The sequence below is a fragment of the Panthera uncia genome, chromosome B1 (genome assembly GCF_023721935.1).
Source record: "Panthera uncia isolate 11264 chromosome B1, Puncia_PCG_1.0, whole genome shotgun sequence".
Taxonomy (NCBI): Eukaryota; Metazoa; Chordata; class Mammalia; order Carnivora; family Felidae; genus Panthera; species Panthera uncia.
This window is the reverse complement of record NC_064811.1, coordinates 37,715,541-37,741,574: the sequence shown is the minus strand read 5'-3', so window position 1 is coordinate 37,741,574 and position 26,034 is coordinate 37,715,541. Positions and strand designations below refer to the sequence as shown.

Below are 26,034 nucleotides of genomic sequence, written 5' to 3'. Positions count from 1 at the left end.
AATTAGGTCATTTTGTGAGTAAAAGAGGGTGCAATTATTATTCTAGGACAACAGATAGAAACCACGGCCATCCTGGGCAAACTCTGATGAATGTTTAGCCTATGTATGAAAGACAGGTTATATTACTTGATTGACTTGCTATAGACCTATATTATTTTTCTCTGTCTCCTTGAAATTATCAAGGAATCTCTGATTCCTTGAAATTATTATTCTATAAAGATCATATAGCATATATAGCATTACAATTCTGTTTGTAATTCTCCTTATAATTACAGGATATAGCATACTTTGGTTTACTTAGTCTGTTTGAATTATTATTAGTTCAAAGCTTTTGCTTGTTTTATTAAGAATAGTAATTAACTCATTAGAGTAGTTTTTCACAAACGGTAAGTATATAAACTGATCGATTTGTATAATGTATTAAATAGCCTAGTAAAACAAAAACAAAAACAAGAAAACCCAACACTGATGTATGTGACTCAAAATTTTTCTTTAGTAAGTAGTTAGTAGTGTCAGTTAAAAAATATGTGGGAGGCAGAAGCTTTGGAGAAGCAGATACCAAGCTGAGATTAGACACGTAAGAGAGTTTTTAATTTTTTTTTCTTACATTTATTTATTTTTGCGAGACAGAGAGAGACAGAGCATGAGCAAGGGAGGGGCAGAGAGAGAGAGGGAGATACAGAATCAGAAGCAGGGCTCCAGGCTCTGAGCTGTCATCACAGAGCGGATGCCAGGCTCAAACTCATGAACCACGAGACCATGACCTGCGCTGAAATCAGATGCTCATCTGACTGAGCCCAGGGGCCCCAAGAGATTTTTGAGAGAAATGCCTATGTAAGGTAAGCAGGAGGAAGTGGACATAAGGAAAGAGAGGCTTCAGATAATAATGGAAGTCTGACACCTGTGAACACGGGGGAGAAAGAAAGTTTGTGTCAAAAGAGTCTCAGACTTCTAATCAAGTTTTGCGCAGGCTAGTGAGAGTTGTCTAACATAAGCTGCCCTTTAGAGGAGTCCCTGGTCCCGTTGGAATGGAGCTGTACGACTAGGATTTCTACTACGTTCAGTTATTGCTACGAGCAGCCCAAGGGAACCTTGGGTCTCCTGTAGATGCAGGTCTGGTCCAGAGGGCCGGCAGCTGGGCCATCAGTCAACCACGTTCCCATGGAGGGAAAACTGAGGAGCGAATTTTCAGGGCTGCCCCTGCTGTTTTCTTGGCAGAGTATAAAGCCCCGCTTCTCTCTATAAAAGGCTCTGTTGAATTACTTACGTTTATGATTAGAAATTTATTTCCGAACACTATCTGATGTATAGGAAAAGGCAGTTCATTTTTTAGGTAGGCATTAATGACACATTAACTCCTTTTCATGTCTTTGTATTATAAAATTCCTCAGAAAGGTCATAGCATACTATTAATATACAAACAAAATTTAATTTTCTATAGCTCCACTAGTGTAGAATACTTAGAATACTCATTATGCAGCTTTCCCACCAAATCTTCAGCCATTTTATACATAGGCTTTGATAAAAGCAAATTGTTATATGTTATATATAACATTAAATCATGAAAATAATGTTCTATTTTTTACAGACTGTTCAATCTGTATGATACATCAGTCAAATGGGTACAATCAATCAAATCAATCAAGTGGGTACATTCATTACATCATAGGGCTCTATAATTATTTACTTAAATGTCCTCTTAGTATTTAAAATTTGTGCTATTTAAAATTTTTTTAACGTTTTTATTTATTTTTGAGACACAGAGAGAGCATGAATGGGGAGGGGCAGGGAGAGAGGGAGACACAGAATCAGAAGCAGGCTCCAGGCTCTGAGCCATCAGCCCAGAGCCCGACGCGGGGCTCGAACTCATGGACCATGAGATCGTGACCTGAGCCGAAGTCGGACGCTTAACCGACTGAGCCACCCAGGTGCCCCTAAAATTTGTGCTATTATAAATAATACTGTAATAAATATCTTTATATGTTATGGCTTTCTGTGTCATTTGTTTAAATAGGTTTCTCCTTTATTAAAAAAATAAGATAATCTAGATCAGTAAAGCAACTTTGTCTTATTTGCAGGACTTAGCACATTTGTAGTACATGATATTTACTCTATAAATGAGTTAAAGCATTGGATTGGAAGTTGAGCACACATGTTAGAAAGTCTTTTTCATCAGAGCATGTGTTTGTGATTCCTTGAAATTATTATTCTAACCCTTTGGAATTCAAGGATGGAGATTAAGCATCCTATTCATGCACAATCCAAATATACTAATTACTTACTGTAAGAGTTGCTGTGTTCTTATGAATTAGAAAACTCACAGTCCAACCACCCTGAAATTTTTAGTGAAGATAATGAAACTTCCAAAAAAACCCAAAAAACAAAAAAGAAAAAAAGTGAGAGAGACAAAACAAGTCTTCAAATTAATCAATATTCCTGGTTCTATTTTTTAAAAGGGTGTATCCTGGAAATTCTAGGAATTTATTTTTTCTTATCTGTAAAATAGAAACATTAATATTTATTTCATGGGATTACTCTGGATTAAATGACATAAAATGTTGAAAGAACCTAGCACACAATTACTAAAACATGGTAAGAACTTAATGATGCACTATAGGTATTCAGTAGTTGATAGTAACAATAAAAATGTCAATCATTAAGATAACAATTATTAAAATTTTATACTCAGTGGTCTAAATGTATTTCCACTAACTATAAAATTATATTTAGTTAAATTATTTAAAAGAAGTGCTTGAGCATGAGTCAAGAAATTCTCAGTGTTACCTAAGAAAATCATACTTCTTTCCCCTATGTGAATAGTCACTCAACATATGTAAACATTACAAATATCCCCCAGCTGTGAAAGATACCGAGACATCAGATCAACTATGTGAATTATTTTTAAAATTATGACAAGTACTTTTTAATCACCAAAATAATACCAATAAGGTCTTCACATACTTAATGAATATTCCGAAGGTAATTTAGAAAGCTTGGAGGGAAGATACAGAAAAATTAACCATAATGAAATTTCCTTTCTATTAGTGCCAAAAATGAGGACAGTTAGCTTTGTGATAGCACTGAGAGTCTCATATTACCTTCAAGCCAGCTGGGAAAAGAGGACTATAAATCACTATGAACTTGTACTTTGGGATTATCAGGACATTGCTACTGTTAAAAAATAGAAAAGGCTTTTATTTTTTTTTCATGGAAACTTCCATTTGACTACAATCATATTTCAAAGAAAGATCGACTGCTTCTATGTTCAGTGGCCTGCTTCAAACCACCAGATGTTTCACTCCATAAACTGGGAGTTTAAGCGAAATGGATGCTCTAGAATTTGGGTTGTTGCCAATATCTTAGCAATTCTAATTGGATAAGATAATGTTCCTGGAGGACACACCAGCAGGGACTCTTAATACTTCACTATTTTTAGTGATTTCTTTATGAATGAATGTAGGAGTGTGTATATTTCATTGAGAGAAAATAAATTATTTTAAAGATGATCATATAGCTAGATTTCAGTAGTGTATACTTTTTGAAGTTAAATACAGCAATACAAATAATATAAATGGGTGCTTCATTGAAAACCTGTTAACTAAATGTACCATCGGAGTTTACGTAGGAATTTAAGTTGTATACAGTGGTAATAAAGTACCCCCAAATCTCAGTGGCTTACAACACTCAGTGTTTCTCACTGAGGATGCATGTCCCTTGTAGATCAGCTGTGGCTCTGTCCGTGTTGCCTTCGCTCTGGGAATGAAGTAATGGAGTAGCTTCTACATGTTTCTGGTCTTTTGGCAGAAAGACAAGAGAGATATGATGAACTGTGCTCTGACATCAAATCTGCTCGGTAGTGATGCAGGCCACATATATTCCATTAGCTAAAGCAGACCACAGGGCCACCCCTGAATTCAGTAGAACAGGGAAGTACAATCCTCCAGCAAGGAAGGAGCATTTCAAGTCACATGACCAAATTAGAAGTCAGTGGAGTGAGAAGTATAATTTTCTGACAGGAAGGAGAGAAGAAATACTGAGAATAATAGTCCTCTCCATTATCTGTTCATAATAACCATCAATAGAATTACAATGGAGAAGAAATGACTAGTCGATACTTTAAAGATGAAGTTTTCATTTATAATGTTAATTTGTACTCATTAAGAATAAAAAGGGTGGATGTTAATTAAGCTTATTGTGGTAATTATCTTTAAATATACATATAATTATGCTGTACACCTTAAATTTGTACTATAATATACATTGGTTATATCTCAATAAAACTGGAAAAAGGTTTTAAAAGATAAAGAGGGGGAAGGTTGCATTAGCGAAGATGTTTTAGGTCCAAAGCAAAAGAAATCAAAATGGATAGTGTGGAAAATTAAACTAAAGATACTGAGATAAATTTGCATGTTTACTGCTAGAGGGAAGCCTATCTCTGAAATATTTGGAAATAACTGATATATTTTGGATTTACCTAATTTCACCAATGTAAGTGTTTATCCTTTTGACCCTTTTTCACTGGAGGGCTGAGATTTGCTGGAGTAGGTGTTAAGTCTAGGATGATCATACTCATTTGAGGATGGCATTCTTTATGAATAATGAAGAGTAGTTTGTTACTTCTGATGAATTGTAGATGAATATATATATTGCTGCATTTTCTACCACAATGCAGGATTAAGCTGCATCCTTATGCTTGTTAAACACAGGGGTGTAGTAGGAAGCATTAACTGAAGAGTTAGTTAGGACTTGTTTTTCAGTTTTCCTAATAAAAGTGAGTTTGTGCATTGGCTAGTTCCCTACTGTCTTCAGTTTTCTCATTTACAAAATGAAAGCAATGGTGTTATTTGGTTTCTAAAGTTTCACTTCTGTTCATAAAACTTGATAGTCGTGTCCCCCTTCATATATGTCAGGTGAGTCACCCATTCAAGATTTGATGACAAGACAATCTCTGAAAAAGTTCTTAGAATATGATATCTAGGTTCTTCTGAATTGAAAGAAGAGGCATAGATGTATTGAATACTTTTTCCTTTATTCTTCTTTTCTACACATGCATTTTTAAATATCTCACTACAGCAATTATTACAACTTTTCCTGTATTTATTTACCTTTTAATTTTTTGGGGGGATGTGTTGTGGTTAAGTCACCATAAACAGTTGTGCAGATTCTATACTGCACAAATCTAAGACCATCATTCACATTTCCAGTGCATAATCTCTATGACCTTAAATGACAACTGTGGATGTGGTCAAGATTTAACTTATTATTTAAAAATCATGTGCTACACTTCTTGTACTGAATTCTTAATTTTTGAGTATTATTGTATCAGCATGATTCATATGAAGAAAGTATCAGTCTTACAGAATGTAAAATATTTTTAATGCTTTTTTCTCCTCTTACTACTTCCTAACAAAGAAATAAGAATTATGATTATCTTAAACTGTGTTTTTAAGCACACAATTTGTTGAAATTTCTATCATTTTTGAATTATTTAGTGTTGATAAAGTGGATGACGAAGATGATGAGGATTTGACAGTGAACAAAACTTGGGTCTTGGCACCAAAGATTCATGAAGGAGATATAACACAAATTCTCAACTCATTGCTTCAAGGCTATGACAATAAACTTCGCCCAGATATAGGAGGTAAGTTTGAATTATCTGTTTGGGATTTTGGTGACTATGAAAATCTTATTTACTGATGTCATTTTAATCATATAACTCATATTCCTTGAGTGTCTGATGTATGTCAGAGACTGTTAAGTCTGATAATTTATTAGTTAAATTGGCAGTGTTAAGAATTCACACTCTGATGTGGGAAGAAAGACATAAACATTTTTGACATAATTATTTTACAACTGCTACAATAAAGAGTACAACAGCAAAGTTTTGATAAAACTGCCTGAAAAGCTGAGAGATATTTCCTAAAAGAGATTATTTGAAAGGTAGGTAGGGATCTAGTTTTGTGCCCGTGCAGCACTGTTTTAATTAATGAATTCTAAGCCAGTAATAGTGCAGGTAATCTTACTTTGTTCTTCTCAGTCATTTGTATTTAAGTGTAAGTTTTATAATAATTAACTTCTAAGTGCCCCCCTTGACTTTTTTAAAACAAACAAAAAATATAGATCAGCCAACTTCATTGGGATTGCATTAAATCTATGGTCAATATAGAGAAATTGAAATCTTTACCGTATTGAATTTTTACCATACCAAGTTCATAAGCATCATCCCTCTCTCTCTCTATATATATATACATATGCATATGTGTATATATGTATATATGTATATATATGTATATATAGTTTCCTGTGAAGAAATGTTGAATATATTTTACTAGATTTAATTCTATATATTTGGATTTTGTGTTGTAAGTGTAAATACATTTTTAAAAATTTATTTTCTAATTTTACATTAGCAATATATATATAAATGGCTAAATTGCATATTTTTTGTCTTCAGAAGCCTTGTGAAATTTCTGTATCAATTTTAATCATTTATTGTTATATTCTTCTAGATTTTCTATAAAGATAGTTGACCATTACAAATAATTACTGCATTGCAAATAGTGTCTACTTTGCAAATAAAGAATATTTTACTTTATTTCCAAAATTATGCTTTTTTTCATGCCATGTTGAATTGGGTAGGACTAGAGCACATTTTGAATAGTCTTGGATTGTTCCTGGTATCAGGGAGAGCAATTCATACTTCACTATTAGGTATGATTGCTGTAGGATTCTTTTTTAAGATGCTTGTTAGTTTCTGTTATTTGCTAGAATTCTTTTTTTCCTCTATGTTTTGAATAATTTCTGTGCAACCACTGAAACAATCATATTGATTGTGTTTTACTGTTTGTTCTATAAGTAGCTTTGTCTGATTTTTAAAACTTTGCAGTTCTGTAACAAATACCAGTTGGTTGTGATATGGTAACTACAAAATATCACTAGATTCAATTTGATAATATTTTGTGTTGGAATTTTGTATCTATGTTCATGAAAGACATTAGCCATTTATTTTACTTTCTTAATGTCTCTTTTAGTTGCAGAACTGAGATCATGATAGCATCTACAAATGAGTTATGGTTTACCTCCCTTTTCATCTCTGAGTTTATCTAAAATGGATGATATTTTTTCCTTAAATATTCAGGAAAATTATTTGGGGAAGTCATGCTGGTCTAGAGTTGGATTTGGGAAAAAAATTTTAACAGTTCAATTACTGTATTTTATTTTTTTAATGTTTATTTATCATTTTATTTTGAGAGAGAGAGAGAGAGTGCAAGCACAAGCGGGGGAGGGGCAGAGAGAGAGGGAGAAAGAGAGAGAGAATCCAAAGCAATCTCCACGCTATCAGCACATAGCCCAACTCAGAGCTTGATCCCACAGATCATGAACTGAGCCCATATCAAGAGTCAGACGCTAAACCAGCTCAACGGAGTGTGAGCCATCCAGGTGTGCCGGTTCAATGATTTTAATAATCAGGTTTAGTAGGTTGAACCTCTTAAGGAATATAAATTTTCAAATTTACTAGTGTTAAGTTGTTTCATAATAACATTTGCGATATTTTTTGTATTTAAGATCTGAAGTTTTTTTCCCTTTTTTGTCATTTCTTTTTTTTAAAACTTTTAAAAGTGTTTATTTATTTTGAGAGAGAGAGAGAGAGAGAGAGACAGAGACAGAGAGAGAGAGAACGAGAACGCACAAGTGAGAGCCAGTGTGTGAACAGGGGAGGGGCAGAGAAAGAGGGAGAGATAGAATCTCAAGCAGGCTCCATGCTGTCAGTGCAAAACCAATGCAGGGCTGTATCTCGTGAACCACAAGATCATGACCTGAGCTGAAATAAAGAGTCAGACATTTAACTGACTGAGTCACCCAAGTGCCCCAAATATCCATGTATTTTTATTTTATATTTTGAAATACCAAAATTCACTCTTATTATCAAAGTGTTTAAAAGCAATTAGTTTTTACCATGAAATTATTCCATTTGTTATTCTTTACTTTCTTCAGTACTGTGTCCCCATTTAGAAAAAATATTCCTTACAGTGTTTCTTTTGGTGTAAATTTCAGGGCAAAAAATTATTTCTGTTTTTACATGAAAAATATTTTAATGTTGCCTTCATTTGAATGATATTTTCAGTTAACATTTAAACCCAGGATAGTTGCTGTTTCCTGTCCAAATTTTATAAACCTCACTCCATTTTATTCTATATTCTGTTATTTCTGTTGAAAATCACTTTTCAACAACAATGTTGCTGTTCTAGAAAATAAACTATCTTTTATCTCTGCAGGGTTTTTTTTTTTTTTTTTTGTTTTTGGGTTTCTGCAGTTTTATGTAAGGCCCCCAGTCTTTTTGTTTTGTTTTTGGTATTTGGGAGAGTTCATAGGGCTTCTTGAATCTATTTGTTGGAATCTTTGATTGCTTTTGGAAAATTCTTGGTGAATATATTTTCAAATATTTTTTCTATGTCAATTTCTTTGTGACTCCATTGCACATATGTTTGACGTTTTCCTTAAGCCTTTTTTTTTTAAATTAATGTTTATTTTATTTTTGAGAGAGAGTGGGGGAGAGAGTATGAATGGTGGAGGAGCAGAGAGAGAGGGAGAGAGAGAATCCCAAGAAGGCTCTGTGCTGTCAGTGCAGAGCTCACTGTGGTGCTCGACTCCATGAACCATGAGATCATGACCTGAACCAAAAATCAAGAGTCAGATGCTTAAGTGACTGAGCCACCTAGGTGCCCCTCATTCTCTTTTATTATTGGCCTCTTTTCTGGATCAATAATTCTTACTTGCAGTATTTGCAAATGATTTTTAAAGTATTTCAAGTATTTATCAAATTTGCCATCTTTTTATCTATTTTCTTATACATATTAGCTGTAATTATTTTAGTGTTTGATAATCACAGTATCTTGATCACTTGTGTAACTTTTTAAAAAATTTCTTTTTCATTTTATGTCTTGGTTTAAGTTGATTTGCTTGTTTCATTTATTGTATGTTAATTTTTTATTGAATGCCAGTAGAGTATATTAAAAATATGGAGACTTAGATGATGTTATTTCCTTCCAGAGAGGATTCTAATTTTGTTTTAGTAGTCAAGTTAAGGAAATTGCCTTTATTTGGCCCAAACTGGTGTATTTCTTTTTGTAAAACTTTGCTTTTCCTCAGGGCATAACCATTTGAAGTGTTTCCACTGATAGCCTGAGGTTTGTACTAGGAACCCCTCTCCTTGATGGCCCCACATATGCCAGAAATAGCTGAAATCTCTACATATTATTTTAGATTCTGATTTATATTTGGTTTCTTAGCATCACACTGTGCATATGCACAATTTAGGAATTAGTAAATACCTTGAGGAGAAATTGCAGGTAGAATGTTTGATTAAATTCTTCTCTGTTGGTTCCTTTCTTTCTTTTTTTAATATGAAATGTATTCTCAAATTGGTTTTCATACAATACCCAGTGCTCATCCCAACAGATGCCCTCCTCAATGCCCATCACCCACTTTCCCCTCCCTCCCACCCACATCAACCCTCAGTTTATTCTCAGTTTTTAGGAGTCTCTTATGGTTTGCCTCCCTCCCTCTCTAACTTTTTTTTCCCCTTCCCCTCCCCCATGGTCTTCTGTTAAGTTTCTCAGGATCCACATAAGAGTGAAAACATATGGTATCTGTCTTTCACTGTATGACTTATTTCACTTAGCATAACACTCTCCAGTTCCATCCATGTTGCTACAAAAGGCCATATGTCATTCTTTCTCATTGCCAAGTAGTATTCCATTGTGTATATAAACCACATTTTCTTTATCCATTCATCAGTTGATGGACATTTAGGCTCTTTCCATAATTTGGCTATTGTTGAGAGTGCTGCTATAAACATTGGGGTACTAGTGCCCCTATGCATCAGCACTCCTGTATCCCTTGGGTAAATTCTTAGCAGTGCTATTGCTGGGTCATAGGGTAGATCTATTTTTAATTTTTTGAGGAACCTCCACACTATTTTCCAGAGCGGCTGCACAGTTGGCATTCCCACCAACAGTGCAAGAGGGTTCCCGTTTCTCCACATCCTCTCCAGCATCTATAGTCTCCTGATTTGTTCATTGTAGCCACTCTGACTGGCAGAGAAGTCATAGCTCTTTGGACAGACATTAACCTCAATTTTTGTTTCTCCAGCCCAATGCGGCAGATGCAAATTCTAAGCCATTTCTGTGCAGTAAAACAGCAAATGCACCAATGGGGAAAAGTGGCCAGCATAATGTAGAGCTTACATACTGCATTTCCATTCCTTCAAGGAAATTGTTGCATCAAATCCTGATTTTGTTAGCTGCTGTGTGATTCTTTCAATAATTTTAAAATTTTTAAATAAATTTTATAGTTACGTTCATTGGGAAGATTAATTTGATACCAAATATTTATCACAAGAAACAGAAAACTGTAGTTCCATTTTACTTATCATACTTCACTATTATTAGTTGATAGTCTGTTTTCTTCCAATAAATAAATTCCCTGAAAGTAGAAATCACCATATCCCTAGTTGTTAAAGCAATGCCTGAAGCATAAGGTTCACTTAATATTTGCTGAATGTATATTTTCTGAATAGAAGCCAGTATATATAGTCTTTTTTTATTCCATATGTAGGTATTTTGATAGCCCTATTTCATCAATTTACATTTTAAGTATATTATTTCAGATCAAGATACGGGCTTTCAAATTCTGTGTACATCTGTGACATCATCACTTTGCTTAATAGTGTAGATTAAACATGTCCCAAGAACCTTGATAATCGTACCATGCACAGTAGCACTTTATCTGTGTACCTCAGTGTATACATAATGAATAGCTGACTTGTTTAGGTGACCTTTGCAGGCATTCCTCTCTGTCCAGAATTTCATTGCTATCTTTACTCTTCATTGATGCTATGAAAATTTATACAGTCAACTTATTGAGGAGTTCTAAGCTTAATGGCAAATTAACATTAAAAGGTTGTCTAATTCTAGTAAATTTTCAACTACTCTATGTTGAATCTTCTTTTTTTTTTTTTTATTTCTTAACAACTATTAGGGTAGAGTCTATGGCTTTCCAAGGAGTTTTAGTGATTCAAATAGTTTGAGCTAATCTAAAAATTAATATCTGAACAGAATCAATGCCATCACTCTCCTAGGTCATGGGGTAGGCAAGTGCTACTAGAGAGGGACTTGGTGGGGTGAGGTGGTGAGGAGGTGTGATCTGCTCTTTTATTCCATCTGCTTAAGTCTTTGAGGTTTCTAGTGATGGGAACATGCAGGAACTACCAAGGGGGATGGTCTTCCTGTTCATTTCATTGGGTGCAGTTGAAACCTTTGTCTTGTTAGTTTCCACTTCATTTCAGGCAAATCCTAATTAGCCCTTGATATCCTTTGAGAGGCATTTGTATAAATAACAACGTTTATGAGTAGGAGGGTAGGATTGTTTTCTGTTGTTTGTTCATAGGCCTTTTATACTGTTTACTTCCTTGACCTGGGAAACCTAGATGGTTCTACCTTTCACCAGCATTAGCCCTTCCATCAGTAGATATGAGATGTGTGCTGCTGGTGCACAACTTTCTTGGGTCAAAAACCTAGTGAGATCCTTCTAGTCCAGTCAACTTCTTTTGATGTGAATTATGCCCACAAGAAATTAAAATATCCTAGACACACAAAAGAGTGGGTGTGAAGATACTCCACTGCTTTTCTCTCTAGAACCCATGGCTCCTCTGTTTCTTTTACCCTGATCAGGTGTAGGAGCAGGAGCAGGTTGCTAAGTCTGCTGCCTACAGAGATGTTTAACTACAGAACAAGAGGCCCATCTTATATTTTCCCAAGAAGACAATTTCAGTAAATAAATAAATAAATAAATAAATATGCTTAATTAAATATATATAAAATAGGTTATATTAAAAAAATTTAATGTTTATTTATTTTTGAGAGAGAGACAGAGCATGGGGGGAGGGCAGAGAGAGACAGAGACACAGAATCTGAAGCAGGCCCAGGCTCTGAGCTGTCAGCACAGAACTCAACATGGGGCTCGAACCTGCCAATTGCGAGGTCATGACCTGAGCTGAAGTCAGATGCTTAACCAACTGAGCCACCTTAATTTATAGGTGCCCCCATAAATTAAGTTATATTAAAATAGATAATTAAATATATATTAAAATTGTCATATATGTGCATTGGATACTTAAATTGGTTACTGGCTATTGAGTATTGAAATGTTGTTTGTTTGGCTAAGAGAATACAGTTTTACTTTAATTTGATTAATTTCTATTTAAGTAAGCATATGTACCATGCATAGTTGCATTTTACCTGTATCCATAATAAATGACTTGACTGTTGAAGTGCTCTTTGTAGGCATTTTTTTCTATCCAAAATTTGTGTTAGTATCTTTTCTGGATTTTTGTGTTAGCATTGTGGCTACAGTATTAGACTCACTTAAGTACTTATTTACCCATGTGTACCTTTTCATCCACACATAGCCAAATACCTATGTGCCCATATGTAACCTGCAGAGGGAAATGGTGAGTGTTAGTTGACATTTCCCTGTTAGCAAGTCCTGGAAAGAAGTATCTGGACCCAAACCCAAAAAAGTATCTGGGTTGAGAACCCCTGCTGTCTTTTCTATGGCAAGAAAAACATTAATTATGGTTCTTTCAGAGTCAGTATGTTATAATGGTGTCATATGAATCAATGGGTTTCTTTCTTTTTTTAATGGAAAAGACTGTTAAACTTATGTTCTAGGATTAGAGTTTTTAATTGACCAGAATTAATTTTTAATTAACCTTAATTAATTAATTGGAATTAATATAAAAAAGTGACCCAGAAGCTACATAATCTGCTAAAGATATCTTTGTTTGAATATGTCATCCAAGAAAGCATGGTTAAAAATGATTATGAAGAAAATATTTTTTAAATCCATTTTATTTTATGTCTGGAAAATAGGTATCTGGTTTTAGCTATCTGGAAGCTGAACATGGAAATTTCATTGACCTCACTGCTTTCTTTTTTTTTTTTTTAATTCTTTTTCCTTCCTCATACTATTCTCTGCACTTTCTTTAAGGTGCCCAAATTGTCCATTCTTTCCATATATTCACTCCCACCAAGAGTTTATATTCTGGTGAGATACTTAAAGCAAAGTACTTAGAATCACAATGCGGAGAGGGGCTTTGCAAAAATAATCCAGTGTCGTCTACCTGCCTTCCATCTATGAAAAATGTAATTTGCTATGGAAGTACATGTTTTTTCAGCATTGTTATGTTGTCACAAAAAAGGAGATCTCTCATTTCCATGTGTGTTGAAGAATTAAACATAGTCTATGGCCACTTTCTAACAATCACTTAATGAGCCTGGAATGACAATGTCCTTTTAGTTTTCTTTTTTAAATACCACCCCTGCAATTAAACAAACTTTGGACTGAGAAAATCATGGTGCTAAGAAAAAATATTTACTCTTACAAGAAGCCTATATTTTCAGTGATTTCACCTACAAGTATTGTTTATAGTATGAAGCAATAAAAGTGGTAATGAGTCACTATTAAGGAACAATGCAGATTTCTGTTGTTTTCCTCATTACTGTATATTTTAAAGCATATCATCTCTAGCTGTAGTTTCAAAATTAATCTGAAATATTTTAGTCCACCTTCAGGCTTATTCTTCCTCATGTTTTGGGCCTGAAGTTTAAAGAACCGAATGAAATACAAAGAGCCCAAAGATATAAAATAGAAGACACAATAACTTTAAAAATACTCCTGGTATGCAAATATATATTTGTTAAGTTATTTATTGAATATCTTCATCAATAGCAATGTTCTACATGGGACTCACTAAATGTGATTCTTCATTCGTCCCATCCCAGATGGACTTGTTTTATGTTGCTCATGAAATATTTCTGTGTGGCTATGCCCTAATGCAAGAGTTAATACTTTTATAGTATACATATATTTGTCTTATAATTGGTTAAGGAAATATTGATATCAGGAAACCAGGATAGATCACTCAAATCTAAAATGTTCTACACTGTAAATGTGAAAAGTACGTCCTGTATATAGAAATGTCTTCAGGAATCTTATTTCTTGGCATAGACAATGTTCAGCCCTTACTATCATGCAGTAAAGAGATGTTTAGTGTTTGTTGATTTATCAGATGAGCTGAAAAATAATCTAATTAAATAAGTTTGAACGTTGCCCTTAATTGCTTTAACTGGCAATATATATACTTACATATGGAACGAATCAACCTATTTTTTATTAATTGGGTTTCATAAAATCCATTACTGTAAATCTGACCAAAATTATCTTAATTTTGTATGGTATTTATTGGCTTCATTTCATAGTCAAAAATAAATGGCAAATCATCTCAGAAGTCATCAGGCTTTATAAAGCCTTCTATAAATCATGTGACCTTATGTTTATACAAAATATAATTATTGGCTAGCAGATTGAATAACACAGTCATGTATTGTACAGATCTACAGACCTATATAGTTTTGCATACTAAATCTACTTTTAGCAAATCTCATTTATCTTTCTAGTAAGGAAATATGTATGCCACCTACTAAAATCTTTATTTGAGGAAAAACAAACTATGTAAATATTATTATGTTTTTCTAAGTGTAGTTTAGTTTTAATCACAAACGGTAAAATTTAACATTGTTTCAAAATTCTCTAGGCACTGTTTTTGCCAAATGCCTCAAGTATTCCATTGAATCTTGCTGGCGTGGGAGACCCTCTAGCTTGGAAGTTTCCAATACAGGGGCCTTGGAGCTGGATAGAGACTCTGACAGGTGGACTCAGCTATGTGTTAGAGGTGGAGGTGTGTCCAGACAGGTTGAACATAGTGTCAGAATTGTAAGCATGATAAGTATTAGGCCAGAAATGGGAAATCAGATAAAATTTAACAAGGGGAGCCGAGTAAAAATTACTAAACATGCCACTTTGGTATAGAAACTTTCAATCTACAAGGTGTTTTTTTCTGTTTTCTTTTGTTTGAATCATCTCTCTATAAATCTCTGTGAGGTATCTAATAGGTTTTCTTCTTGAAATGGTTTTCTTCTTATCTACTTTGTGAACCCTTTACATTCACTCCTCAACAAGTATTGGCTAAATCAATAAATGAACCCTTTATGTTTTATTTAGTAGGATAAGGAGAATAAAAGAAACTATGTGACAATGTTTTTCATGGCAAACAAAAAGGCACAATTAAATATGGCGGCATTGCAGGTGTTTATTTATTCATGTCATTTGACAACATTTAAAAGGCTGACCTGCACTACACATTTTGATAGAATATAAAAACAATGATATACAGTATATACCATTTAAGACCAACTGGAAAGACAGAAATGGTTATGTATGAAACACAATAGATGAACTCTATAGTGACAGCTCTACAATATACTCTGTGAAAGTTAGATAAAAATACACTTAACTCGGGCACCTGGGTGGCTCAGTCGGTTGAGCGTCCGACTTCGGCTCAGGTCATGATCTCACAGTCTGTGAGTTCGAGCGCTACATCGGGCTCTGTGCTGATGGCTCAGAGCCTGGAGCCTGCTTCCGATTCTGTGTCTCCCTCTCTCTCTGTCCCTTCCCTGCTCATGCTCTGTCTCTCTCTGTCTTAAAAATAAATAAAAACATTAAAAAAAATACACCTAACTCTGGAGCCAACTTAACCTAGAGGAATGTTGTTAACACGGGAGAAAGAAGGAACAGCAAATATTTATGAAGCTCCCCATAAGAATCAGACCTGAACGTAGATGCTTGACAGACATTATCTCTTTAATCCTCAGAACCATGCTTCAAGTTCATTGTGTGCTAGAACATGCTTATATTCGCTCACAATAGCTACTTGATATTGTCCCAAGTCTGCTTTCAGCAACTTCACATTGGTATCCTTAAATGGGTCTCTGTGGGAATAGTCACCCATGGATATCTGTAAGAACGATAAATCAGGGCTTCCTCCCCATCCACTACTGGAGCAAGGCTGTTGTTAAACATTTACCAGCACACCATTGATATGCATTAAGTGGGATTATTTTATATTTAGCTTCTAATACCCATTCCAATTCTAAAATCCTATAATATTGCAGAAAGCAAATTATCTAGCAATTTATATTGAATTAACTTTGTTAATTTTAATGAATGATTTAAATATTTATAACACTTTTAGGTTGTACATTAAAATATTTTAGTTAAAAGTGTTAATTTTTACGTACATAATTGATTAGTAAACTGAAAAGGTGTTTGTGTTTTTGTAATGGGCTATGTTTCCTCATTTTCTAATGAGGGATATTTCATTACTTAAATGGTAAATGTTATTATTTATGAAGATTTATTAAAGCTAAGATTTCTTTAACACAACTTCTGATCTTACCTTTGACCACTCCTTGTGTTGGTATTTTGCAGTAAGGCCCACAGTAATTGAAACTGATGTTTATGTAAACAGCATTGGACCAGTTGACCCCATAAATATGGTGAGTAACGAATATTAAATAATTGTCTGCCATAGAGTTCTTGAGTATATACCTTCACAATAAAATGGTTATGTGACTAATTCTGATAGCTAATTCTGAATGAGTTCAGGGCAACTTGTGAAATTACTGTATGTCAGGTTCAGGGACTAGAGCTAGAATATTCCATATCTATGACTGTGTAGTCTGTTATTCCGAAGTGCTGTGTTTGGTAGGAGCGATGCCAAGGCATAAAAAATTATCTGTAGAAATCTGGAAAGAGAACCAGAAGGACTGAAGGGAAAACAGAGAAGAAAAGGACTTATTGGCAGAGTGGAGAGCACACACAGAGTCATGGAGAAATGAAACAACCTAACAGGATCAGGGGAACTTCCAGCAGTTTGATAACACTGGAACATAAGGTGATATGTGAGGAAGTGAGGCTGAAAGATGCTTAAGGTCTTTATTAAAGATGATCTTCCAAGCCATAACAGAAGGCTGTGTGTTGCATGAATTATATCCACTTGGATCAGAGAATTGACTGGAAGCTTTTCATCAGGAGGGTATCATAGGTGGATGTATATTTTAATAGATCACTATTATAACAGTGTAGAAGATGGGTAAGACCAGTTAAGAGAGTTAGAGAGACCACTTGAGAGGTTGCTTTAGTCTGGGCAACAGATCTTCTATTCTGGGGCAATCTAAAATTCATATTCTGAGGGAGTAGGGCTTAGGGCTTTAACATATAAATTTTAGGGTGACACAATTCAGTCCATAACACCACCTAAAGATAATTCTTAAGACTGCTGATTTACTCTCTTACTTCATTTATCCATTAGTACAACAGTCAAATCATGTCTTTATTATAGATCTTAACCACTTTTTTATCTGAATAACCATCATGCCTAACAATTGCCTGTGTCTGCTGATTCCTACAGTATTACTGTGAGCCCCAGGTTTTCTCTCACTTAATATGATGTTCACGCAATTGTCATTAGCTTTCACAGCTGCCTGCATTGACTACTGTACTGACAGTATTTTGGCCACACCATAACTGACATCCTTGTCTCCTTGGTGCAAATGAATATGAATTGGCTGTGGAAAGAAGTTGAATGTGAGAATCTGAAAAGAGGAGCTAACTCTCAGGAGAAAGAGCTAGAACAAGTATTTGTCAGAAATTAGCTAAACCTCTGAGAGATGGGAAAAACAATCTTAAAGAGAAGGAAAAAAGGAATAAATATCAGACCGTAAGGAACACATACATTGAAAGACCTGAAAAATGAAGTTGAGGTAGTAAATGCAACATCAAGGCTGGCAACAAAAAGAAGATAAAACGGTGGCAAAGAAACCAAGGAAAAAGGAAGTTCTAATAAGTTTTTGAGTATTAGCTCTGCCCAAATCGAATTCCTAAACAAATAGTTAATTTTTGTAAAGATGAAGCATTCTATATACTTGTGTGTATCAACATTATGTAAATTTGATTACCAAAATGCTCGTTTTCTCCTTAGGAGAATCTTACATAATGTTTAATTCTAATTAACCAATGCTTAAAGAAAACAACCCTACTGCAGTTTATGGAAGGCTACATTTTCTGAACTGTGTGTGTTTTGTCTTGGGCTCTTGTTTTCAATTTGTTGAATTCATTTAAAAAATGTGGTCATTAAAATAAAGAGAAATAGGATTTAAGGCTGTATTAGTATTCCAGAGATGTTTTGACAAGAATGGCTACGGAGAGGCTTCTATGGTGTTTTAGTGTATAAAAGTTTCATAGGATTAAAGATTTAGTTTTCCCAGTAGGGCAAACTACACACTTGTAACCCTGGCCAATGATAGTTTTTTAAAAAGCTAATTAAATGAAGTTGCTATTTAAGCTGATGATACTAAAAGCACATACGAGGGAAAAAAAAACACATGGAATAATTGATAATGTTTATTAAAAGGGAAACATTGTCATACCGGGGATTAATAAGAAACAGTTTACCTGGAAGTCTGTTTTAACTAAACAATGCAGGAAAATTAGAATTCAGTTTTCATAAAATGAACAAAATTGCTTTGAATGTGAGTGTCATTGAGCAAGCAGACTTGAGTGTAATTAAGCAAGTAGGAGGAGAGGATGTTCTTTTTTTCCCCCTGTTAACTACTCACAAATTTAAGTTACTGGTAAGGAACAAAATTAATGTAATAGTTTAATGGTTTTATTTGTTTTAATTAGCCAAAATTTGGTTTCATGTACAATGGTTATTTCTTTTTCAGCTTGGCTATATAAAATGGTATCTCTGTAAATTACTGAGAAGACCTAAAACATTATTCTACAGTAAGATATATTTTTCCTTTTTTTTTTTTTTCATGGTTAGATTAATGGTTTCAATTTTGGTTTCACTATCAAAACTTAGGATATTCAGTAATTGACCACTGAAGAAATTAGTCAATAAATAGATTATTTCTATAGTTTACATTTAAATTCAAAATGAGTGACAAAGGCATTAATGAAGACTGAAGAAAAATAAAGTAACTTGGATAAAGGCTGTTCAACTACTTGTGCTCTAATTAAAACTCTGAGTAATTTATGAGCACAACAGTGTATAAAATTGTTGAATCACTATATTGTACACTTGAAACTAATATAACACCATATATTAACTATACTGGAGTTAAAATTTAAAAAAACACCTTAGTAATAATAAACAATCTTAAAAAGAAAGAGAACAAAAATATACAATTGGAATTAAAGGAAAAATAATGTTAAAAGAGGTTATTAGACTGGAATTAAAATGTATTTTAACCTCTTCATTTTGGGGGCTTTGGGAAAATTATGAGTTGTTACTCTTCTGAATAAATATCTCAGGATAATGTAACAATACCAGCTTACCCTCTGATAGCTAAGACAGCATTCAATGCGTGTAGCAATTCTCTGACTCAAATGGCAATCACTAAGAGTTCTAGGCAATCCAGGATGACGTTATGGGTATCGAACAGGAGGGTAAGCACAAGGGGAGTAAGTACAGAAACAGTCATAGGTGAAAATTCCAGGTATAGTTTGGAGGGAAAGACCAAGCAGGCACTGCACCAGGCAGTGGAGATGGGCTGGGGAATTGCGCAGGCAGGCACCATGATCTCCCTGGAAAACAAGCTCACCTTTTTCACTGAGGACCACTCCCACATCTTCACCTTTGGCGGATACAACCTCCAGCCCCTGTGGCGACTCTATCTTTGGTCTGGCCCCCATGGCGAGCGACACGGACCAGAAGCCCTCCGCTGCCATCCTGTGTGGCAATGGGCCTGGCTACAAGGTGGTAGGGCGTGAGTAAGAGAATGTTTCCATAGTGGATTATACTCACAACAAACACCAGGCTCAATCTGCCGTGCCCCTGTGCCCTTAGACCCATGGCAGGGAAGATGTAGCGGTCTTCGCCAAGGGCCCCACCTGCTGCATGGCAATCATAAGCAGAACTACTTTCCCCATACAATGGTTTATGTGGCCTGCGTCGGTAACAACCATGACCACTGTGCTTTGGCCAGCTGGAGAAGCAGATCCTCTCCAAGCCTCCTGCTCCTTCTGCTGGCCCTGCTCCCCTGGGCATTTTATTTTGAGGGCCTAGGGCCTGGGCCCCCACCAGCCTGTGACAGATGGCCAGTCTTCCTCTCTCAGTGCTGCCCACTGCCTGGGAGTCCACACCTCAAGGACCAGGTAGGCAGGAGGCTTCACAGCCTCTACAGCTGCCAGGAAGAGGACCCAGGAAACCAAAGACTGCTGCCTGCCTCACTCTCCTCTGGAATTTTTCACTGGGGCCAGACCAGTTCCTGGCCTCCAGCCTTTGCTCCCCTCCCTCCCTGCTGCCCCTTTGACCAACAGAGTAGGTTTCTCTTGGGTAGTCAGAGAATACAGACTGCAGAAATTCTCAAAGCATCTTATTTTCCTAGCAAACATATTTCTCCAGACCTGGAAGCCCTGGAGATTCCATGGAACATTTCGGATCTGACCTTTCCACTCCCCTCACCTCTAGAACCACCAGGTCTCACCATACTCATGTCCCAACCTGCAGGGGAGAGAAAATCCTTCTCTGCAGGATGGGCAGTTTGCTCCCTCACTTTCCAAGGCCCAGGAATGAGTGAACTCCTGGGACTGGCCATCCAACCCCAGAGTGGCACGTCTGGGAAGAGCAGCCTGGAGAAGCAGGCACTGCCCAGCTCTTAACATCCATGCCCACTCCTCTCTGAAGCGACACTCGTGTTTGGAATGGCAGTAACTTATTTTCTCTTTTTGGTGTTGGTTAAAAGGGAACACAAACCATTTAAATAAAACTTTCCAAATATTTCTGAGGCAAAAAAAAAAAAAAAAAAAAAAAGGAAAGAAAATTACAGGTATACTTTGGATGTGACTTTACTTATAGAAACTGGTGCATCCTTATATAGTTCAATATTAAGAGATATAACCGAGATTAGTATTTTGATACCCTGGGCCAGAGAAACAGACTCAACATGGATGGACCTAGAGGGTAGGGCCTTAAGGCTAAGAAAAATAAGTCAGTCAGAGAAAGAGAAATATCACATGATTTCACTTGCATGTGGAATTCGAGAACAAAACAAATGAGCAAAGGAAAAAAAGAAGAGGAAGACAAAGCAAGAAACAGACTCTTAACTACAGAGAACAAACTGAACCGAATTTAAATAAAAACTTAAAAAAAATATATATGTAAAGAATGAGGTCCTAGTTCATGTGTGAAAAACTTACTTTATATCATTCTAACTGCCAGAGTAGTACATCACACAGTCTTAGGATATAGAGCTGAAGCTGAATAGATTCTTCCTGCATTAAATGGTGATTGGTCTTGGTAATGGAGACAGAGCGGAGGAGTAAGGGCACCCATCCTGAGGAGTGTGAGTTAGAAAGTAGCTAGAGCGCCAGCCAGACTGGATTGCAAAATAACTACCTGCTGGAGATGACTACAAGGGGGTGAGCAGGACACAAACAGAGTTGAGTGAACTTAGCAAGAATCAGCATTTGTTAGTCTAAAATCTATTTATTTTCATAAGCTTTGTCTTAAAAACAATATAAAATTTAGGAACTTTTTGATTGAACACTAGTAAATATAAAATTATAAACGAACAAATGTTATTCTCATCTTTATGCTTCTTTGATCCAGTGTGCTCATTTGCCCCATAAGTAAGAAGTTAAAGCTCTAAGATTAAGAAATTAAATTAATAGCTGAATATCTAAAAGTTATTAAAATAATATTATTATTATTTGATGTAAACAAATACATTTTCATTTTTATTTTGTGTTTTTGTTTATCATGCATTTATTTCCTGCCTGTATTATGCCAGTTGGTGCATTGGCTACTAAGTTATAAAAGATAAGACCGTCTTCCTTCAGAGAAGCATAAATCCTAATGGAGAAGATGGCTAAAAAATGCAAATCAGATCAATACAGAAGAGGGAGTACCCAAAAGAATGCTGTGTATGAACCCATATGTATTTAAGTTACAAATGGTGACCTTATACTATTTATGTATGTATGTGTGTATGTATTTGTTTATTGTTATTTATTTATTTTTGAGAGAGAGAGAGAGAGAGAGAGAGAGCAGGGGAGAAGCACAGAGCAAGGGGGCTTTATGTACATAGTATTACCAAATGCTACAATATTATATATATTGTTTTATAACTTTGTATATTTGCATTTATTATATCATGACTGTTATTCCATTAATTATTTTTTTAAATACCATTAAATGTCGCATAATATTTGGGAATGTATTTGTGCCATAATATATTAATAATCCATTATTTAACATTTAGAATGTTCCCACTTTATTGTGATTAAGGAGGTGCATATTTTGAATTCTTTTCTAATGATATGCCTCATGGTAGAGACTCTGGGCTAGTTACAATTTGAGTCCTTTATGAATTAGTAAATACAGAATGTTGTAGAATGTGCCTGTACTTCTTGGTAGTTCTGGCCTCAAGCTAGGTTTTAAGAGGGAAAGTTCTGGCAGAAGGAGGGTCTAGATAGTATGTTTCAACTTGTGACTTTCACACATGTGATTAAAAGCTGGTTTTGGCCTTGCTTTCTTCTTCCCAGCTGCTCTAAGGCACTTTTTCATTTGTTATGGTAGATTCAAACATACCTCTGGATTCCTCCTTTTTTCACCCCTTTGTTTAAAACTGAATTATTTGGGTTATTTGGTACCTACCAAGGGCTTTCAATACTGAACCCAAAGTTAACAGGCAACCACTTGAAAAACATTGTTTTGTATCTCAATATAAAATGTGTTTATAGGAGGACAGTGATGTGTTAATGCTTTGCTAATAATATAAAAACATAACCAAACAATAAACATCTAGGAAAAGGCAGTTTTGTACATGTAGTGGTACTTTAGCATGGCCTATGTTAACTTCAAGGGGTTACTATTTCCTTCTTTTAGAAGATTACTTTCTAAAATTGTGTAGAGGTACATATTTTAGTTGAATGTTAAAAACCATACTTCTCTTAAATACACACACACACAAGTTCTGCTATGCTGTTTAATAAAGGGAGCTTGTATTTAGAAAGATGGCAGTCTACATGGTTCAGTTTGAGAGAAAACTACACAAATCTTCCCATTTGTAGATATCAACTCCAAAGTGTGTCCAAATGTCCTCAGCTTCTGCAATTAAAGATCTATTATTCTGTATAGCAAGGGTGTCTCTCTTTCCTTCATTTTCTTATTTTCTTCTACTTTTTTCTTCCCTATGCAAAAGCCTAATCAATATAGTATAGAAATGCATTGAGGAAGGGCTAGAATCTTGTCAATATTTTCCAACCCTGTATTACCCAAACTGTATATAAATACATTTTTTAAAGAAAAATCCAAATTCTCAGCCATTGTTCCAAGAGACTTTGGTTAAGTAATTCATGACAGGGATCTGGAATCAGAAATTTTAAGTGTTCTTCAAAGACTTCTAGTCAACCAGGTTTGGCAGCCACAGCCTGAAGCCATATCCAACAATCAGAAATTAAATGGGATTAAATGAAAGTAACAAAAACACCTACAGAACTATTTTTATGGGAGGAAGGGTCGTTGAAAGACGACATGTCCATTTCAGTCTTTATCTTAGCTTATGTTTAAAAATTTTAAAGTTAATTTCTAACATTTTATAACATTCTCATGATCAACAATGTTCTCATGATCACTGGACGTTAGAGCTCAGAAAGATCATAATAATGATCTTGCCTTGTGCCCTCATTTTTCCAGTGAGACAGAATAAGTGACTTGGTCAGCATTATATTCTAGAAAGTCACAGCTTTGGGACTATAGTATGATTTCCTGATTCCATCCAGCCAGTGTTCTTTACAACGACTTCTCACTGCAATATACCCTTTCAGTATCAGTATCCATTCTGTTATCTAACATGTATTTAAAATTGTGCATATAATTAAAAGAAATGCCTTATCTCTTATTCAATGTGTTATTTTTTCATTTTTTAGTGGAAAGGATTTTAATAAAATACTAAAGCTTTAGGTCTTAAATTGGCAGTGAATATGAACTAACATCAATTGCTCTACAATTTAATTAAAATGTGAAAGGAGAAAAACTTGTATAAATGTCTTGACATTTGATGTTTTGCTAAAATGGAAATTATGGCAAATTTCTATAATGGGAATTCTGCAAATTATGTGCTAAGCCTTGGATTTTCTAATAACACTCAGCTTTGTGATATGCACAATTATACCCAAACTATGGAGGTAAACACTGGAAGTCAGTGCTTCTAAAACAGTACACACAATGCCATTCTAGCAGCATACGACAGTGTCAGAAAATTCATTTTCTGCATTAAGACTATGGACAATGGAAATAATCTGTAAAGTGGTAATTAATATAAATAATTTAAGACATGAGACATGTAGATTCTTTCTAAATACAGTATTCCATCTTGCTTAGATAGGAAGAATAATTCTTACAGCAAGAAATGCTTTTTTCAGCTTTATTGAGGTGTAATTGACAAAAATGTATATATTTAAGGTGCACCACTTGGTGTTTTGATATATATATATACCTTGTGAAGTGATCAGCATAATCAAGCTAATTGACATATCCATCACCTCAGAGTTACTTTTTTTCTTTTTCTTTTTTTCCTTTTCCTTTTCCTTTTTTTTCTTTTCCTTTTCCTTTTTTTCTTTTCCTTTTCCTTTTCCTTTTCCTTTTCCTTTTCCTTTTCCTTCTCCTTCTCCTTCTCCTTCTCCTTCTTCTTTTTCTTTTTCCTTTACTCTTTCCTTTTCTCTGTGTGTGTGTGTGTATGTGTGTGTGTACGTGTTGAGAGCATTTAAGATCTATCCTTTTGGGGCACCAGGGTGGCTCAGTCCATTAAGTGTCTAATTCTTGGTTTCAGCTCAGGTCATGATCTCACGGTTTCATGAGTTGAACCCCTATGTGGGGCTCCTACACTGGCAGCAGAGGGCCTGCTTGCAATCCTCAGCCTCTCTCTCTGCCACTGCCCCACTTGCACTGTCTCTGTCTCTCTCAAAATAAATAAATAAACTTAAAAAAAGAGAGAGATCTATCCTCTTGGGTTGTCTGGGTGGCTCAGTCAGTTAAATGTTCATCTCTTGATTTGGGCTTAGGTCATGATCTCAGAGTTCCTGAGATTGAGCCCCACGTCAGGCTCTGCATTGATCGCCTGTAGCCTGCTTGGGATTCTCTCTCCCCTTCTATCTCTGCCCCTTCCCATCTTGTGCTCACTCTCTCACTCTCTCAAAATAAATGAATAAACTTAAAACAAAACCTATCTTCTTAACAAATTTCAAGTATACTATTGTTAACGAATATATTTTTAATACAGCGTAGTTACAGATGCAGGAATACTTGTCACACTCAGACCACAGACAAAAAATCTAGCCATCTAGCATTGAACCAATCAATGGCATTTTGCACATGTAGATGGAAAACAGATGGTTCATTGGTGATAGGGCTTTTCTAGGAAGCAGAGCCCTCATTTGAATTCCAATCCTCTGTTGCAGGGAATTCCTTACCATGCTTTTAAATGTTTATTTTTGAGAGAGAAAGAGAGAGAGGGAGAGAGAAAGTGTGTGTGTGGGGGGTGAGGGGCAGAGAGAGAGTGAGACACAGAATTCAAAGCAGGCCAAGCACTGACAGCAAAGAACAGAGAGCCTGATGCAGGGCTCAAACCCATGAGCTGTGAGATCATGACTTTAGCCAAAATTGGACACTTAACCTACTGAGCCATCCAGGTGCCCCTACCATGCTTTTAAGAGTACCCTTGATGATTATTTATTTCCAGATGTCATGATATGTATTTATAGTTTCCCATTTAGAATGTAACCTTCTCTCACATGTTGACCTATATTTGTATGACTTTAGATCATAGACCTGTAACTATGAACTTAGCCATGAATTTATGAGATTTTGGCCTAATTCTTGAAGATTAATTCAAATGCATTGTAGACACCAGGGAGGAGATATATGTGTGTATATATATATATATACATGTATATATATATATATATATATTTATATATATACACATATATATTTTCTATTTGGTGTTTATAATGTATTTGAGTTAATTTTCAAGAGTTAGGGAAAATTCTATTTAATTTATGGTT

General features: G+C 35.1%; 1 protein-coding gene across 1 annotated transcript in view; it reads left to right on the top strand.

Annotated features, from left to right (window-relative positions):
- Positions 1 to 26,034, top strand: part of GABRG1 (gamma-aminobutyric acid type A receptor subunit gamma1) — a 65,412-nt gene that overhangs the window by 8,095 nt on the left and 31,283 nt on the right. Inside the window, exons 2-3 of the mRNA XM_049630453.1 lie at positions 5,493 to 5,641; positions 16,390 to 16,457. Of these exons, the coding sequence (XP_049486410.1) occupies positions 5,493 to 5,641; positions 16,390 to 16,457 (217 nt within the window). The remainder of the gene's footprint in view (positions 1 to 5,492; positions 5,642 to 16,389; positions 16,458 to 26,034) is intronic.